Raw genomic sequence first — 18,696 nt, 5'->3', positions numbered from 1 at the left:
ATCTGATTTATAGCATGATGGGGTAATTTTATCAAACAAGACTTGTCAAGTCCATAAAGACTTGCCCTTTGGAAGTTTTCTACTGTCTGTCAGAATGGCTGCCCATTGTTGGTTAACAACAATTGTTCCATTGTTTGGAAGTTCCAGTTCCATTGCTAAAATCCAAGTAAAAATGAGAAAGTAGCACGATCATAAAATCTATCAGCTCTGTAAACAGCCCGTTTTCTAGTGTCTGACTGCGTGGAGAATTTCAACTATCGTAGGAATCTGAGTGGCGTACAGGTGTCTTCTGCCAGTAAGAGTGTGTACACGAGGTGGGGGATGTGCGGTGACAGTGAAGAAAAAAATACAGCATGTTGTCAAGCATCCATTTGGCCCATATTTGGAAGCTCTCAACTGATGCTCGCAGCTCTCATATTTCCCAGAGCAGATATACCAGAGTGAAAGTTGTGTGCAGAGCAAGGAAGCCACGGAGAGAGCCCTGCATCCCCAACTGTGTGCTGGTTTCAGGCACTGCGCCCCTATTAGGTTTGACATTCATCTTACAGGAATACTTAAAAACAATATCTTCTGTTACTCACATGGCCAAATTTTGATCTCCGTCACTGCGATGCTACCCAGAGGTACCCACAGTTGTGGGGCACCTTGCTATTACCTGCCCCATCGCGAGAGGGAGCCCTGTCTATGCTGGCTAGCTAGGGTCAAATCCCTAACTCTCCCAGTCACAGGCAAGACAAAGCACTCCCCTCTCAGCCCATGCAGGCTTGCTGTCCCGTATGCAGGCTGGCATATAGAGTGCACGCTCCAACCGCTGAGTCCAGTCTCCTGCTGCAGTGTCCAGCCCCTGTTCCACTGGACACTCTGAGTTACCAGGCCTGCTGTTCCCAGAGGAACAGTACACCATAGCTTAACACACAGCATTTAGAGTTGTTTATAGGAATAACAAATGTAAGTTTATTTAACAATGAATAGAGAGTCATATGATAGCAAACAGAAATACTGGGGGGGAAAGGGTAATACAGTAGAACCTCAGAGTCATGAACACCTCAGGAATGGAGGTTGTTCGTAACTCTGAAATGTTCGAAACTCTGAACAAAAATGTTGTGGTTGTTCTTTCATAAGTTTACTACTAAATATTGACTTAACACAGCTTTGAAACTTTACTATGCAGAAGAAAAAGGCTGCTTTTAACCATCTTAATTTAAATGAAACAAGCACAGAAACAGTTTGCTTACCTTGTCAAATCTTTTTTTAAAATTTCCCTTTATTTTTTAGTAGTTTACATTTAACACATCACTGTACTGTATTGGCCTTTTTTTTTTTTGAGCGTCTCTGCTGCTGCCTGATTGCATACTTCTGGTTCCAAATGAGGTGTGTGGTTGACTGGTCAGTTCCTAACTCTGGTGTTGGTAACTGAGGTATAGCAAATAAAATCATAACACACATTCTACAGCCTACACTCAACTCACACAATGCTCTCTTAGCAAATAAGGTACTGCTTACCCCCAAACTCTTTCTCACAGCGTTTTTCAGCTAGGATAGCTGAGAGCCTTCTTTCATGAAGTCAAGTCCTGTGGCAACTTGTTTCACATTGATGAAGGACAAGGAGGTGTTTATTTGCACCTCAGATGTACTTCCAAAAGTTCATTGTCTTTGCTCCAACACAGGATAAACCCTGTTTTTTCCCCACAAATCTATTAACATTTTACTCAGACTGTAAATGGGCATCCATTGTGAACCATACAGTACTCAATTTGCATAAGCATCTCTTCCTCGCTGCCTAACAGGAGTGTGAGGTTCCCCTTTGGGTGATTTTCCTTAACTCTCAGACCTAGATAACATATCTTTGGCAAACTAGAATGTAGAGCCCAGACCCAGAGATCCCTGTACCCTTATGCACCCTAGCTGGGACAAAGAGGTTCCTGAGTCACAGTAATACAGTTTAAATCCAGAGTACTTCAAATGAAATCAGTGGCTTTACACCTACATAGCTGAGAACAGCATCTGACCCGCGATCCCTGACCACTCCGACAGTTTTACCAGAGGCCCAATTCCAATTTCACACTGCCATTGACTTCAGTGGAGTGATTCCTGCCTTACACCAGTATAAATTATATCATAATCACGCCAAATTTTTTTAAATCACAGCTGTGCTGTATGTTTATCTGTTTTTCGAAAGACAGTAACAAAAATAGTTTGCTCAGACCAACTGCTTCTCTGTTCATGGCATTTAATCAGCATGGGAGAACCTGATGACAGAAACAATGAATCACTTGGTTTCAAGCAACGGGTGGGCATATGAAAAGCCTGCTGCCTGAATATTTTTTTCCCTTGAGCAGACTGAGATTACTGTAAAATGAGCAGTTATATAGCAAAGAGCTTGTATTCACTGGATAATAAAATATATCAATAAATGATATGAAATGATATGCCAGTAGAGACTATACTTTTGACTTAATCCTAACATAACCTCATTTCTCTCACCCCAAATCCAGATGCCACCGTTAAGGTTAAACACAAAAACACCCTAATTTTTCATCTCTCCCTCCTGCCCAATGGAGCTATCCTGCCTGTGCCGTTTGATGATGACATTATGTTGCTGGCCAACTGGCTTAATGATGGCTGTCAGTCTGCAAATAAAATACTTTAACTGGCCAATGAGAACCCAATACTGTCAAAGCAACAATTAAGGAGCTGCTTGAGCAGCTGCCCACACTGTCAGTGAGGAGTCGTCATGGAGTGCTACATACACTGTGTCATGTGTCATTTGAAATTCAGTGTAGGTCCTGAATGAAGCAACATGACAGGACATGCATTTTCCTGTAGTTTCTCAACCAAGGATCTACCAAGTCTTAGTCATCTTTAAAAAAATAGCCTTTAGAGTTACCATGCTGCATTCGCCACCAACTTCATAACTTTAGTTTGCATATGGCATTCTCCTGTCCCTCTTGCTTGTTGTGACCATCCTATTGTACACAAATATTAAATACTGATAATATTGCCATCCAGACTCCTTCAGGATAGGTGTTTGATGTTTTCTAGCAGGGCCCAAAATGTTACAACAGACCAGGAAAAGAGATTACTCCAGCAGCTCCGAGAGATCACTAGGGTCATGAAGGAAGGTAAACTCATAGATGGCATCTCCCCAGAGAAGGAAGCTGAAGAAGCTCCTTATATGGAGGATTGGGAAGGTAAATGCGGTTTTTTATTTCTTCTTTACTGTCATCTGAACAAAATGGTTTTGCCAGAACTGGAGAATCTCCCCCCCCCCGATCCCCCAATGCAAACAGACTCCTGCACAGTTGCCTCATTTCTTTTAAGAAAGGTGGCCTCCAAGACTTTACAAGAAGGATACGTTTTCCAATTATATTAATGAGCAAATGGATTTTGAACTATCCAGCATTTCACATTGCCTGGATAACACAGTATCTGCTGCCAGAATTGGCAGATGAGCTTGAGTACACGCCAGTTGATACTTTGTCTTGGCTGACATAGATTTATTTCTGTGCTTTTCTTCATTTGGCCAGGTTTTATTTTCTTCAGCGTTATACCACAGAAATAAGAACCAATATATTTTGCCTTATTTACTTAATTTTGGTTTTGTTTCTTTGCTTGCTCTAATATTGTAAAGATAATTGGAGAACTTAACTCCAGGAGTTCTGTCTTTCTAAAATTCTGCTTTTTAAACTCTTTTTGATTTCTCATTGTTGTGTTGTGTGATGGTGTTTTAAAAACATCCTGATGGTGTTGTTGAATTCTAAAGGCTTTTTTTTTTTTTATTGTAGACTTAATTTTTTGCCCTTTAGGAAGCTTTCAGAATCGTCCAGAACATAAATGGTAGCCTCAAGCTCTGCTTTCTTAGTCCAGTTCTTGATGCTTTTTAAAAAAATGAAATAAACAAAAGCATTCGGTTTTATCTAGTTATCCAACATAGTAAAGGACGTTGTTTAATTCTAGATCCGAGGTCTTCAAAACATGTCTTAGAGAGGCACTGAGGTATTCAGAAATGTATTTACTTAAAGATCAGTGGCAAGATCTTCAAAATATTGTCACCTAGCAGCTCCCATAGCTCTCAATCTAGCCCCAGTGGTGGGTGTGGAGTGCTTTTGAAAATCTGTTGGAAATCCGGACCCCCATGGTAGTCAATGGGAATTTTGCCATTGGTTTCAAAGGGGCCAAGATTTCACCCCATCCCCTACAAGTTTGGGATGGTATTAATTTGAATTAGCTGTACTTTAGGGAGCCTAAGCAGAGTAAAAGCGAACTGTTGCTCTCATAAGACTTTAACATTCTTATGATAAGCTCTAAATTCCTTGAACAGATTTGTCAGCATGGTTGTTGTATCAGAATGGTCTATTTTAAAACTGGATTTAATATTTTAAGGTTCATGTCACTTTTGTTCCTAAGGTTATCCAGAAGAGACCTATCCTGTCTATGATAATTCTGAATGCATCAAGAGTAGACAGGACACAATCCTTATGGATTACCCTGATCTAAACGAGCCCTCTGCTGAAGAGATAGCTGAAAGAATGGAGGTTATGGAAGATGAGGATTATTTGTGTAGTGAAACTTTACTGTCTGCTCTCACTACAGAGTGTGAAAGCCATGATATAGGACAGAAAAAGGACCAGCAGATCAGCTTCAGTGACCAAGGTGGTGTCCTCCATCACAGCCATAACTTTGAGAAGTGCTACTGTTGCCACTATGAAGAGGATGATCCTGCTGTCATCGCAGAGAATGCTGGGTTCCATGCTGACAGCTGCAGTGAGGCTGAAGACACAGCCAAAGATGATCTCTCCATGGATTCTGACAACGAAAATGCAGGACTGAAAAGCCAAAAAGCCAATGATATGGATGCAGTAGGCATGCTGAGAAAGCGAAACACAAAGGGACTTGAGTAATAGGGACCACCATGTGTGGCTATAGCAAGAGTCCTCAAACTCTCACACCTGTGTTCTTTGTTTTTGACCCACATTTATCTTCTCCATTTCCAGCACCACCACCTGAACTGGAAGCTAATGGCCTTCTTTAAATTACTCCATTATTACCTCCAGCACATGCTTGCTAGAGACTGCTATGAATGGGAACAGAAGATTATTTTGTTCCAATATCCACACTCTGTCTTTACTTAATCCTGTGTGATTACTGCCTCTGAATAACCACCTCTTCCTCTGAAATGTTAGCTGCACTGTAGTGTCCTGCCTTGCCAGTATTAGGAATGGACTTCCTGCCTCGAGCCTACCTGCTGCCTTTGACAGCTATCAGTTATGAAAACAAGACCATTTGCATCAGATTATTTAGGAAGATGGAGAGGAACGTGTTAAGTTTCGTAGCTTCTCTTTTGCGCTGAAGCAGATGGTAAGTATCTTCTCACCTAACCGGCAAGGCAATCTGCAGGGACAACACGAATGACCAATTCCTTTTTCAACCACATTGCTGTCACAGTAATTAATTAATTATACGACACAACAGGAAATGCATTCCTTGACCATTGGGGCACTCTGGGCCAAGTACCTGCATGCACTTTCAGAAGTGAAACAGTGTCTCAGGGCTGCACGTGCTCACATGCCTTTATCATGTGGCTCCTTAATTTAAACCTCTCACAAAGCGTCCACTAAGGTTTACACTGTACGTTATTTATGACAGCAGCCTACTGTGAAAATAGTCCATCGAAGGGAAAAATCATAGTGAAAACACTGTAAACTCTTTTCTTCTTCTATTTAGAATATATTTATTTTTACTTTATTTTTAAGTGCATCCATTGTAAAGAGTTGTGGTCTCTTTAGGACTCCGTCTTGCTCCAGCTATGTCTTGAATAGTTTGATTACTTTCTGAGTATGTGTCTCAACAACAGTTAGCACAGGCCTCACGCAACGGAGAGGCTGAAGGGAAGGTGGCTCTTAGCCTGCTCCAAGTTCTGGTGGGGGCAAGGGTTGCTTAACTTACTGCGGCTCTAGAGCTCCCGCTAGGCCCCGTTCACCTGGGTGGGGATGCACACAAGGCACGCCAGACATGCCCACGCCTGGCCCCTGCACAGCCCCAAGCACCTCCCCTACGTCAGGAGTGGTTCGCATAGAGCCAGTCACTTGGAACATGTGGATGCCCCTTCACGACAGGGTTCCTGTGGAGCAGCTTTGTGCTGCTACTGAAGGTTTTTTTGTTTTTTTTTTCTCACCTCTACTTAATGAAGCGTTAAGCTGGAGCAGTAATGGCAGGTGCTGTCAGGTACCAGACCAGAAGTTGTTTCATGCGCCCTGCCCGCTAATATTGGCATGTGCTTGCAAACAAATGCTCTAATGAGCTGCTTGGTCTCTTGTTTGCCTCGATGCCCAGCTGCTGAAAAGGGCACTGTTTTCAGTGGCAAGACATTATGCCACTTCATTTAGGGAATATGCTCCCACCCTTTACAAGCGGCATTTCTTTCTCCATGTAGCTCCAGCATCAGTGCTTGTAAAATACTTTATTAGCTGTACTAACAGTTGTGTGAAAAGCAAATACTCCAGGGGAGGGAAAGGCAGTCGGGGGACTGTAGACACTTCTGGCTGTTAACATACATCTTCATATATTACTCCTGGGGGACTTCTGCGCCACTGCGTGCTTTTTTTTCTACCCACCAAAAATAACTTTTGCCCACCAGGGGGCACTGTGGCACTAGAATTGAGCAGCCACTCCCAGCCAGCCCCAGCTACCATAGGCAAGAGAATGAACCTGCCTTCTTCCCAGTGCCAGTCAGGAGACAGGGAATCAGACAGCATGCGGTTGCTGGGGGGGGGTCACAGGTGGGTTCATAAGGGCTAGTGGGGGAGGACAGCTTGTGTTTGGGGCTGAATGAGGGTGGAGGCTGAGGGCCACAGCGGGGTGGAGTAGGGTTGCAAACTTTCTAGTCACACAAAACCGCCTCTGCACCGAGGCCCTGCCCCCCCCCCGCTCACTCAAGCCCCCTCCCACTGACACTCGCTCTCCCCGACTCTCACTCGCTCATTTTCACTGGGTTGAGGCACAGAATGGGGTGAGGGCACTGGCTGGGGTGGGCAGGCTCTGGGTTGGGGCTGAGGGGTTTGGAGTGTGGGAAGGGGCTCTGAGGTGCGGCAGTAGGAAGGGATACAGACAAATGAGGGGTTCAGGGTACAGGAGGGGGCTCCAGGTTGGGGGCCAAGTGGTTCAGTGTGTGGGAGGGGTTCCGAGCTGAGGCCAGAGGTTGGGGTGTGGGAAGGGGTACAGACTCCAGGGTAGGGCCAGAAATGAGGGGTTCAGAGGGCAGTGGGGTTCAGGAAGGCATTTGGGTGTGGGAGGGGGCTCAAGGATGGGGGTGCAGGCTCCAGGAGTGAGTTTGGGTGTGGGAGGGGGCTCCAGGCTGGGGCAGGAGGTTGGGGTGCAGTGGGGTGAGGGTTCTGGGGTGGGCCAGCCTGCAAGAGGGGGACTAGGGCTGGGGCTGAGGGGTTTGGAGTGCAGGAGGGTGGAGGGACACATGGGACTGGGCTGAAGGTGTGCAGGGCCACATGGGAAAAGGGGGTGGCTGAGTGGGGGCACAGACACACATGTGGGGAGGGGGTGCAGAGACACATGGAGAAGGGGTGCAGGGACACATGGGGATTGGGTGTCTGAGTGGGGTTGGAGGGACATATGGGGACAGAGACAGATGGCCTGACTGAATGGGAAAGGCTAAGGGTCAGCCAGGAGCTGCATGGGCGAAGCTCCCTAACAAATCACTCCCTACCCCCTAAAAAAAACCTATTTCATATTTTTCCTACCCAAACCAACAACCCTCCAAGTTCACAGCCAGGCTCCTTCCTGGCAATTACTTCCCCCTCCTTCAGGTCCTCTCTGACCTCCCTCAGCCTTTGCACTGTTTCTGAGGGGTACAGGCAACAGTTCTGTAGTGTAGTTTAAATTAATTATTACTCAGAGTTCTGTATCAATATGTCTTGTAAGGAATCAATTTGTCTAAAAAACATTTCCTGAATCTTTTTTGTTGTCTGTATTGGCACAGACACAGTTGCTGATGGGTATTTAAATGACCAAAATAATGAAAACTGGTGTGATTATATTGTTATTTTTGACAAATAAAATACACACAATTTTAAACTATTGGGTGCAGAATTTTTAATTTTTTGGCACAGAATTCCCCCAGGAGTAATGGATTTGACTAAACAGGATTATCATCCACAGTCATTGTTTTGTAGACTTGATATAGCACATGGAGCATTTTAATCTGCTGCAGGAGCCCAAATGGTATCATGACAAACAAAGAGAGCATCTGGGTTCCTGAATGCGAATAAGATTTTATAGCAGGTCATGGAAACTAGGATTTAGGAAATTCTGATGTCTGAGAAGGTGTGCTTCTAGCATTCAGTGTCCTACTGTTTATAAATACATGTCTGTGAAATTAAAAAGGTTTTTGTTTTTATTTGATTTTTTGGTTGCTGTTTGCTATACATCTCAAAACAAATGTAAATTGAGTAAAAGTGCCACATGAATCTTTAGAGTTAACTCTCTTTAATAACATTTGATACTAAAATGCAGGACGTTCTTTGCAATAGCAAAGTCAGTTCAGATCCATGCAATAACCAAAGGCATAATCTGAAAGAAAGTACTAAAGAATGAACAATTTTGATGCCCACTTTACTGAGGACTGATAAAGACACCCTTAATAATTCATTAGCATCTCAAACATGTGCCAATAAAATCTTTGTACCATGCTACTATGTGATGTAGGTGTACTTGGGTATTTGTACAGCAAAATTATCAGAGGGTTTTTGTTTTTCTTTTCATTTAAGACACATTGGTACTATTTTCATATCCAGTTCTCTATAAAGCCTGGCCTAACAGCAGACCTCAAAGGAAATGAAATAACTGATGAAATATAGAAATCTCTTTAAAACAATATTTCAGAACTTAATTGAGTTGGCCCAATGCCCAACCAAGGCAATAGTGAATCCCTGGCCAGTGACACAGTTGAGGTCTGATAACTTGGGCTCTACCATGGCTAAAAACAAAAGCTACTTGTGGAAAGGGGAGAGGTTTCTCACTTTCTAAATATTCCTAGCCCTAACAGCTCATGAGATACTAGACTTTAAACTTGCCTTGGTCCAGGACTGATCATCACAGATGAATGTAGATGTGAGAGGAAATACCAAATGTCGAGGGATAGAAGAAAAACAACCGTCAGATTGTTTAATTTATTTTCTTCATAGAGTTGACAGATGGTTGAAAATGCTTAAAGCATTAGTAGTAGCCCTAGCAGAGACGGATGACTAGCCCTGATAAATGCAATTTATCATAAGGTTTGATCTATTTTGAGCTGCAGTTTCACGGGTATAGAAATACAGGGAATGAAGGGAGTAATGCTGATGTTGCTTAATAGAGAATTCTTGAGAATCTGTGGGTTCTGCTTTAGATCCAAACACAGATCTTTTTCTTTTCAACATTGCCCTGCCAAGCTGTTGTTGCTGAAACAAGATTAGGTAACTGCTCAGAACTGCTATACAAATACAAAGTCAGTGATTAAGGCTAACAGATGCAAAGAGGCTAATTGAGAAGTTATTAGCAGGTGAGTAACCAACATAGGGCTACATGGGGGACAGTTAATTTTCAGATAAAGGTAATTCGGATAACTGGAATTATACTGTACTTGTACATATTGACTGTATTTAAATTAAATGTATTTAAGGGGATGCAATTTTCTGTATAGGTGCCAGGTTGACTGTCTTGGAAAGTGAAGTCCATTTTAGGTATCAAACAGGTAGAGTTAAAGATTATGCCAGAGAGAAGCTGGAAAAGTCAGCACATAAAGAACTGATGGGAGTGATCTATTCCTCCTAATGGGAAATAACACAAGTATTATGGCTTGGATAGTATTTGAGCGTGGACAGATAACGAACTGCCTAAAGGGCACCATATTTTCAGACTGAGTGTGACATAGTAAGGTACCACATCAACAATACATGAAGTTTAATAACTACATAAAGGCTGCATTCATTCCTTGCTCTTTGTGCAAACCTCCCTTTGACATCAATGGAAAGTCTGTTGTGGACAGTAGGGAGTATACAGTCCTGAACTGATAGTCCAACCCCAGACTGTAGTTAAATATGGAATCTCTCTCCTCTGAATTAGTTCGATAGCCTTCCTTCTACAGGCAGGTCTTGAACTGAATAATATGCTTCTACCCCAGCTAACTTATTTTTGTTTACATTAATTTACCTTGTTTCCTCTTCAAGATAAGCATATATTTATATAAGCATCTAGAAATAGGGTCTTATAATGGAAAGCATTGGGCAGCCTTAATTATTGGCATCGCTACCAGTACTGCCTCTAATTCCTAGTAGAGACAGCTCTACATTTTGGAGACATGCTTATCTGGATCCAGATCAGAACGTCCTAGATGGAGGGCCGACCTCTATAATTGGCCAAGTCAAAATCCCAGATCCAGATCCCCTCAGACTTGGGATCGTGGTAAACCTGTGCTACATTCCCCAGTGCTGTGGGGCTCACTGACAGCGTGCATCACTGTACTGTGCAGGTACACAAGCGGCCAGCCACTTAAAGCAATACACATCTTGTTAAAACTAAACTGAGTAGCCAGCATCTTGCTTACATGAAATCTTTTGTCCCAATAAAATTATATCTACCCCCCCCACACTTAATCATTTCTGGTACTTTGTTTACCACTGCTGACAATTACTGGCATAACAAGCAGACTACAAAATGGCGTCTGGACTACCAGATCAGTGCTGGATACACAGAATACTAAAAACAGAACTAATGAGGTGATGTTTGGGTAGCAGTTAAACACTCAAGTAATCTTCCATCTGCATCACTCATTGACACCAATTAAGTCCCATTTGTTAGGGTTTTTCTTTATCAATTTAATGGCATTTTGTAAAAAGTACAACATAAGCTTAGGCTCTAGGACCCAGCACAATATGATTCTCTGATAAGAACTACTTTACCCAAACAAGACAATCAATCCTTTTCAACTGCCCTCATCGCTCTCAGTGCGACAGCAAGCAAGACACCAAATAAGATTTTTTAAATGGTTCATTTCTATGTCTGTTATTTCAGCACTGACACATTTTAAGTTGCATATACACAGCAGCAAATCACAGAAATACCATAGCTGTGATATCAGTAACGACCAAATCTTTTATTTAATGCTTAAGAAATTAGAACTGGGGAAGACGAGTATTGGCAATCGGCTAAACCTCGCTTTAGCAATTACAATGAGGAGTCCTTGTGGCACCTTAGAGACTAACAAATTTATTTGGGTATAAACTTTCGTAGGCTAAAACCCACTTCATCAGATGCATGGAATGGAAAATACAGTAGGGAGGTATAAATACACAGCATATGAAAAGATGGGAGTTCAACAAAAAAACTTCTTCAAAACCAGATTCCAACGAGAAACTGCAGAAACTGGAATTAATTTGCAAACTGGACACGATCAAATTAGGCCAGAATAAAGACTGGGAGTGGGTGGGTCACTACAAAAAACTAATTTCTCCCTGCTGATACTCACCCCTTCTTGTCAACTGTTTGAAATGAGCCACCTTCTTTATATTGGCCTCATTAGCACTACAAAAGTGATGTCCACCCCTTCATGTCTACTGTTGAGAATAGCCCACTTCCACCTTAAGTGGCTCATTAGCACTGACCCCCCACTTGATAAGGCAACTCCCATCTTTTCATATTCTGTGTATTATACCTCCCTACTGTATTTTCCACTCCATGCATCTGATGAAGTAGGTTTTAGCCCACGAAAGCTTATGCCCAAATAAATTTGTTAGTTTTTAAGGTGCCAAAAGGACAACTCATTGTTTTTGCTGATACAGACTAACACGGCTAACTCTCTGAAAGCTTTAGCAATTGTTCCACTGCAGCATGCTTAGTGGTGTGTGTGTGTGTGTGTGTGTGAGACCCCGTAGTAATACTTATAACGGGGTGTATCAGTATTTAGTTTATCTTGTACACCCAGAGTCTTTAGTCCCATTTCCCCATAAGTTCACTGACCTCTCTAGTGAGTTCAAAGTTTCTAGGGAGGCAGGCCCACCTATGCCCAACCCTCCCCAGACTCAGTAACTTTTTCCCAAGGCAACTGCCTTTCCTCCTACCCCTTTCTGTTTTTCCTCCTTGGCATTCCTTCAGCCTGCCTCCCAGGCTTTGTGCGTGTTACCGCCTCCTCCCTGGCTGATTTTGACTCCCGACACCTCCTGCTCTCAGCATCCTCTTGAGATGAGTGGTTACTTGGAGTCAGCTGCTTGGGTTTTTTTCTCTCCCCCCTCACCCCATATGGCAGTTCATACTGCCATACATGTAGTTAATGTAATATATTGTTCGTAGTGCTTTATTTGAGATTTTGTTGAATTTTATAGTATAATTTTTCTGTTTTATTTATTTTAGTTTTATTTAATGGATGGTTTCTTTGATTTTTCATTTCATTTTATACAAAAGGTTCAACAAATATAGGGTCAGCAGGCACCAAGCACTCCCACTCACCCCAAGCCTGACCCTGAAGTTTCCATCACAGGCTGCATGGGCAGCCCTGACCCCGTCTCTCTCCTGCCTGCACCAGTCTGCTCTCTGCAGAGGGCTGAAAGTGTGCGTCCCCTGGTCAGGAGAAACAGATCAGCATGCTCCTTGGGCTGATGGGCAGCAGACAGGAGAAAGCAGTCAGTCTAACCCCTCTGGATAGCAGACAAGGTGGTCCCAATCAGACATGTAATAGAAAGGGCAACAGCGAATCAGGCCTCTTTCAGGCCAGAAAACTTCCCCATGGCCAGTTAGGACCTCTAGAGGTCATTTCCCCTTCACCTGGGGAGAGGAGGAAGAAGCTTTTGCACCTTCTGCAAGAGTTTCAAGTCCTTGTGTTCACAGGGTGTAAGACATAGCTCAGTACAAACATGTAGTGCTGCAAATGGCTATAGCTCCACTGAAGTCAGTGAGCTTAGATCCAAGCTGAACTGGGCCCATTACAATTCACGAGGGTTGTATTTGTTTTAAATATGAACATTCACTGAAAAACATGGTGGGGAGCCCATTCTGTGTATGCCTAACTAGTTCTCTAGCTACTACTGTGCAGGTAGTTTCAGAAGAGAGTCCCAAGCCTTTTTAAAAACGGTCATTATTTGTTTGAAACAATTCAAGTTTAATTTTTCCGCAGATGTTTTGTATCGACAAACACTGAAAAGTCTACAACATACACAATGCAATTGTGAAAATACCAAATTAATTCTTACATATACTGATAAATACATTTGCTCCAGAATACCAAAGAGTTTCTTTAGAAATTTACTTCAGAAAAGCACATTTTTGCAGATTTATCTAAAACTCCAGATAGTTGGAAACAAAAGTAAGATGCCTGACCACTCAAAACTGGATAAGACAGTCTTATGCAAAGAGCCATATCACATTCTAGGCATTCTGAAAAAAGTATGACTGGTTAAATACTTGTTCTTAAGATTAACACACAAACTTTTCCAATTCGGAACATTTCCCCTTTTTTGATCCTCATATTTAAAGGAAATCCAGACAGTAGTCATAGTCAATTTTACTGTATAATCATTGGTTTGTTTTAGGAAAGGCACAGTGATGAACTAAAAAAATGTTTACTGTGGGAAAAGAATCTTTCAGTAAACTTTGTATGTTCCCTTTATAGGAACAACAAAAACAAAACTAACATGTAGCATCTACAATTTCTACTTTCTGGAAGTTTAAGTAAACAGAAATCAGAAACAAAGATTAATCTTCCTTAACAGAGCCAAATAACCCCCAACAAATCCTAAAAAGGTTAGTTACCACCTAATATCCTACACCAGAGTCTTCACTTTGTCATTAGCTGGATCACAATAGTGCTTTGAAGAATTATCTTAAGGGGTCAACATAAACTTGGACTTTTAGAAAATGAGTAATTGCAAAAACATCCACTTTCTGAGATCCAGCTTTCATAAGCATGTCTTGGATTCAAAAAAAATCCTTTAATAAAATTATAATTTTCATTCCCCTATTCATGTTTATAAGAATCTATTCAACAAGGGAGAAATGAGAGGCCACTGCATAGATGAACCACTGCACCTGTACAGAGCCCCCTCACAAAGTCAGTGCAGGATCAATGCAAGACTGGGGCCTTACTGATTGACTGGACACATCATTTCTATCATATGCACAAGCTAAACAAATTGAAAAAAAAATTTTTTATAACTTTCTTTAAGTGATAGTTATCTCTCACGTTTCTTGCAGCGATCATCAGTGCAAGATTATTGGACGGAAAAAGTCATCTTCAGTTGACGGTGTCCCTTTATAGATACTTTGCACTGTTAGCATAAACAGTGGTGTTAACTTGTTTTAGGGTTAATCTTTGCAAACAGTAGAAGTTAAGTGTGATTAATTAACACCTGCTGAAATTTCTTGTGAATTCATATCAAACATATTGGGCAATGTTGGAAAAACGAATGAAAAGTTACGTGGGGCACGTATGTGTTCTCTTTTTATAACGTGACTATAAAACATCTCATCAGTCTCTTTTGAAAGAAGTCCTTTGTTTAAATGTCATGTACCACATTTATACTTATACTTTAAAGTGCCAACAAAATAAACTTAAAGGCCAAACATTTATTTTTTTCTCTTACAAGTTTTAGAATATGGAGCTAAAAGGCTTGTTAGTTTGTTATTGATATCCCTTATCACTCAGGGAGCCTTCCTAGGTGATTTTGCAATTGCTCTGCAAGTTAGATTATTAGATATTATTCTGCAAAGTATGGCTGTGTGACAGGTCTAGTTTCTCCAGCATGCACAACTACTTACAATATACATTTTATTATACATCACATTGGTTGCAATATAGGGTCTCATGATTTTAAGGCACATTCCATAGAACAGGGCCAATTCTGCACTGACATATTCTTGGTGTAACTCCTTTGACTTTAATCGGGTTTCATGGGATGTACATCAAAGCTAAATTTGGTCTCTGATGGCCAATTTATTTTAAAGAATATTTATGCAAGTACCTGTAGTGCTTGATTTCTCTAAGACAAGGTCAGCCCAACTTAGAAACAAAGAAAAAAGCCACATGGATATCTTCATGGAGGCACACAAGTATGTGGGTGTAGGGGATAGAGCCAAAGTCCATCCAAGTCAGTGGAAAATCTCATTTACTCCAATGGGCTTTGGGGGGATACAAACAAGTACGTACAAAATCTGAACAAGAGACGACGCTTTTCCACTAACTGGATAAAGAAACAATTTGTACAAGGAGAACTGCTCCCAAGCGCTCTCATTAACATATCATCCCACCATTGATCATTATATAACATCAAGCAATATCCAATTCCATTATTCCTTGTTAGTACCATCCAATAGATGAGGATGTCTTTTATTAGCGAGAAAAGGTTTCCAATAAATCGTATGCCAACGCTTTCACACAGAAATCACACTGATTGTCAATTATTCACTCACTGAGTGGCTTTCATTCTATTGCCTGTACACCACTCTGGGTACAAAATGAAACCGTACAGCCTTTGTACATGGACTTCCTTCTTACTTCCTAGGTTCTTTGTAACTACCCTCCTCAGTTTGTGTCTTCGTTCTTCCAGGAAAAGATGGCCAAAAGGCTGAAACCATTGGAATTAGAAAGAACAAAGAAATCCATTTGGAGAAGCTGTGATTAAAATTTCTGTGTTCTTATATGCAGTGGTGTTCAGCACATCAATACAGAACTCTGACTGAAAATGCTAGCATGCTTAAAGAGCCACCAGGCAAAACTGGTTCCCGCTCATGAGAAGCTGTTCCTGACCATTAGAGAACGTATATCTCTAATGCAATATCATTCATTTTTGTTAAGGTTCCATGCACATCTTTGCAGCAGCCTCACCGGCACACAAAATGAGCTACTGTACGTAGAGTGGGAAGCAAGCATGCAAAAGGAATCATGCACAGGATGTAGCAGAATGATGGCTGAGAATTCAATAGTTGCATTTCTTAATGATAACTAACCATCAGCTGTGAAATGCTGAGTGGTTTTCTTACACTGTGACCATTGCTATGAATGACATCAGGGTCATCAAAATCCCTGGTGGGGGGAAGGAGGGGCAGAGAAAAGGAAATATTGGTCTTTCCAATGAACAGTGAAAAACAAACAGATGTTTCTGTCATAATGGAGCCACTGCAAAGCCCAAGTATACTGGTGTGCTCTATGCCTGGCTCTGAGCATGGTCACATTCTGGCTCTCTCATGCCACCAGAAGAAGCAGATGCCAGAGGTGAGGGTCCCCAGCGACCTGTTGCTGTGTCTGGACAATACACTTTAGGGAGCCAATATTTAGAGCAGCCTAGCAGATCTTAATTGCCACAACTGAGCATAAGGGAAAAGTGAATCCATTTTACAAATGCGCTCGAGTATCTTGGTCAGAGATGATCCAGGCTTTAAAGTTCAACTACCTTAGATTGCACCAGTGCAAGGCACAATCTGGCAAATTAACTAACACCAATGATAAGGGCATCAAATGCCTTAAAAGGCTCAACACCCTCCTGGAAGTAGTCACACAATATTCACCCTGGAGAGAATCAGGGAGGCGGAGTTAGACAATTCCACCATCCCCTCCATTATGACGAGCCAAAATATGGAAAGAGGTGAAGAGCTGAGAGCTTACCCTATCGCAGTTTATTCATTTAGCCTCTTTAATTCTATTGATGAATTCTCCAGGGGCAGTTTACAGTTTTCACAAATGTATTCACTAATCAAAACTATGCACTAATCAATTTCTACAGACAATTCTTGGCCATAGATTGTTCCCAAGCCATTCATTCACTGAAATAGGAAATTCAAGTCCTGTTGGATCATTTTGGATGGACACAAATCACAGTATTGTTCTGTCTAGATAAGCTTAACTCATAGCACCTTGAAGCAGGAGAGAACTGGATGAAGAATGAAAAGCAGGGATTCCAAGCCAGAAATTTATTGATCCGACTAGCATGTGTAACTAAGGCTGTAAAAGATTATTTGAAGTTAGACCGAGTAGAAACACAGCCTCACTATCTGCCCTAACTATTCCAAAATAGGGTCACCAGGGTCAATGGTGCTGAAAACAAATATAGCACTGTGTTGGGGGCAGATCCTCAGCTGATGTCAATTGTCCTAGCACTGTTCAATGGAGCAGTAACAATTTACAACAGCTGAGGATCTGCCCCGACTCATCTTAGTAGCAAAACGTTGTTATAAATCTTTAAAAGGGGTATCTTGGTGCCATGTCCCTACCTGAACCCAGACTTGAAGTTGAGAATTATAGTAAATGATGTGTTTATACTTGCAACGTAAGTACATTAAACCTTGGAAAGAACTGGAAAGGTTAGGAACTGAATATAATTTCCAGGGTTATCTTATTAAGCAGAAGTTGGCTGGCCTGATTTAATTTATTTGCTGAGCAGCCTTTCATTTTCAGACACTTACACAAAGACAGCCTTAAAGGCTTCTGCATGGGAATAATATGGCCCCCATTTAAAACAAAACAAAACACGATTTAAAATAATTGTGCCAACATGGAAGATTTTGGTGAAGGAATTGGAAGAATTTACCTAATAGGTAAATTGCATTGTTATTTTCTAGTTCCTCACACATACCATGGAGAAATATAAGCCATTCAGCTACCATTAATTAGGTGGGGTGGGGAGGCAAGGTGAGACAAACTAAGACCTACATTATATTGGAGAGACCACAACACAATACGGAAACTTTTCTGCAAAACCCCTGCCATGAAATATGGCCTCTGGACTGTTGAAGATTCCTAATTCCTCTGGTACTGACCATTCCACATACAGCACGTCCCTCTTACTCTATTTATTTTAATGGCCAGACCAATAAAAACTCCTGCCACGGCAGAAGCAGGGTTTATGGGATTAAATGATTTGAAGCTGGATTTTTGGTACGATTTTCAATTTCCTGGTGAGAAATCTTAGAACTGATGGAGTTGTGATTTCCTAATATTCAGTGTAAAAGCGAAAGAGGTTAGTGCTATCAGTGTGAGCTGAAAACTGAGTACCTCCACCCAGAAATGAATCACCTGTACTTCAACCATTAGAGCACAGATCTGGGACCAAGATCTCTGGAGTTCTAGTTCCAGTTTCCGTTAATGACTTGCTGTTTGCCCGAGTGTGAGTCATTTAACCTGTCAGCATCTCAGACAGCCTAAAAACAATAAGAGGACAATAATATTATCCCACCACTCATGGGAATGTTTTACTAGCTAACTTGTACAGTCCTTATGAACTGCTACATAGTGTTATTTTATAGATGTTTGTTTAGGAGCTTTGATATTTATTGGCCTAACAACATAAACTGACCCTAAAATATATGGAACACTATTGCAAGAAACATAACAAAAGGAAATTTTCAGTGAAAGAAGAGTATGATCAGATGAGTTTCCAAACCTGTCATGTAGTTAAAGATTTGCCAAAGTGATTCCTGGATATCAGGGTTCACATTTCTTGGAGTGCATCCCACTGCTAGCAATGGGACTGCCGGCAAGTAGGAGTTATCAGTCAGGCAGGTGGTAAGCCCTTGTGATAAAGTCTATAAATCCCTGTTTTGGTTTAAATGAGACATTTTTTTCCTAATGCCAACCACTCAGACTCCAAACTAGAGCCGGTCAAAAATGTGCGGGTGGACGGAGGTCCAGAAGAAATGTAGTGGAAATTGCATTCTTTTCTTCAT

At 41.6% G+C, this 18,696-nt stretch overlaps 1 protein-coding gene across 5 annotated transcripts in view; it reads left to right on the top strand.

The window, feature by feature from the left end:
• The window catches only part of RIC3 (RIC3 acetylcholine receptor chaperone), a 55,889-nt gene that overhangs the window by 25,527 nt on the left and 11,666 nt on the right, over nucleotides 1-18,696 (top strand). Inside the window, exons 5-7 of one of the 5 annotated variants that reach the window (XR_007357015.2) lie at nucleotides 3,043-3,191; nucleotides 4,408-5,358; nucleotides 14,233-14,903. Coding sequence is in view for 3 of the 5 variants with exons in the window: in XM_048852333.2 (XP_048708290.2) it covers nucleotides 3,043-3,191; nucleotides 4,408-4,901 (643 nt within the window). In the remaining 2 variants the exon portion in view is untranslated. Of the gene's footprint in view, nucleotides 1-3,042; nucleotides 3,192-4,407; nucleotides 7,332-14,232; nucleotides 14,904-18,696 lie in introns of those variants that run through there. The other 4 variants (XR_007357014.2, XM_048852334.2, XM_048852335.2 and 1 more) reach the window with 4 other exon arrangements.

The sequence above is a fragment of the Caretta caretta genome, chromosome 6 (genome assembly GCF_965140235.1).
Source record: "Caretta caretta isolate rCarCar2 chromosome 6, rCarCar1.hap1, whole genome shotgun sequence".
In the NCBI taxonomy this organism is placed as follows: domain Eukaryota; kingdom Metazoa; phylum Chordata; order Testudines; family Cheloniidae; genus Caretta; species Caretta caretta.
The sequence above is the reverse complement of the archived record's forward strand: the minus strand, read 5'-3'. Positions and strand labels throughout refer to the sequence as shown.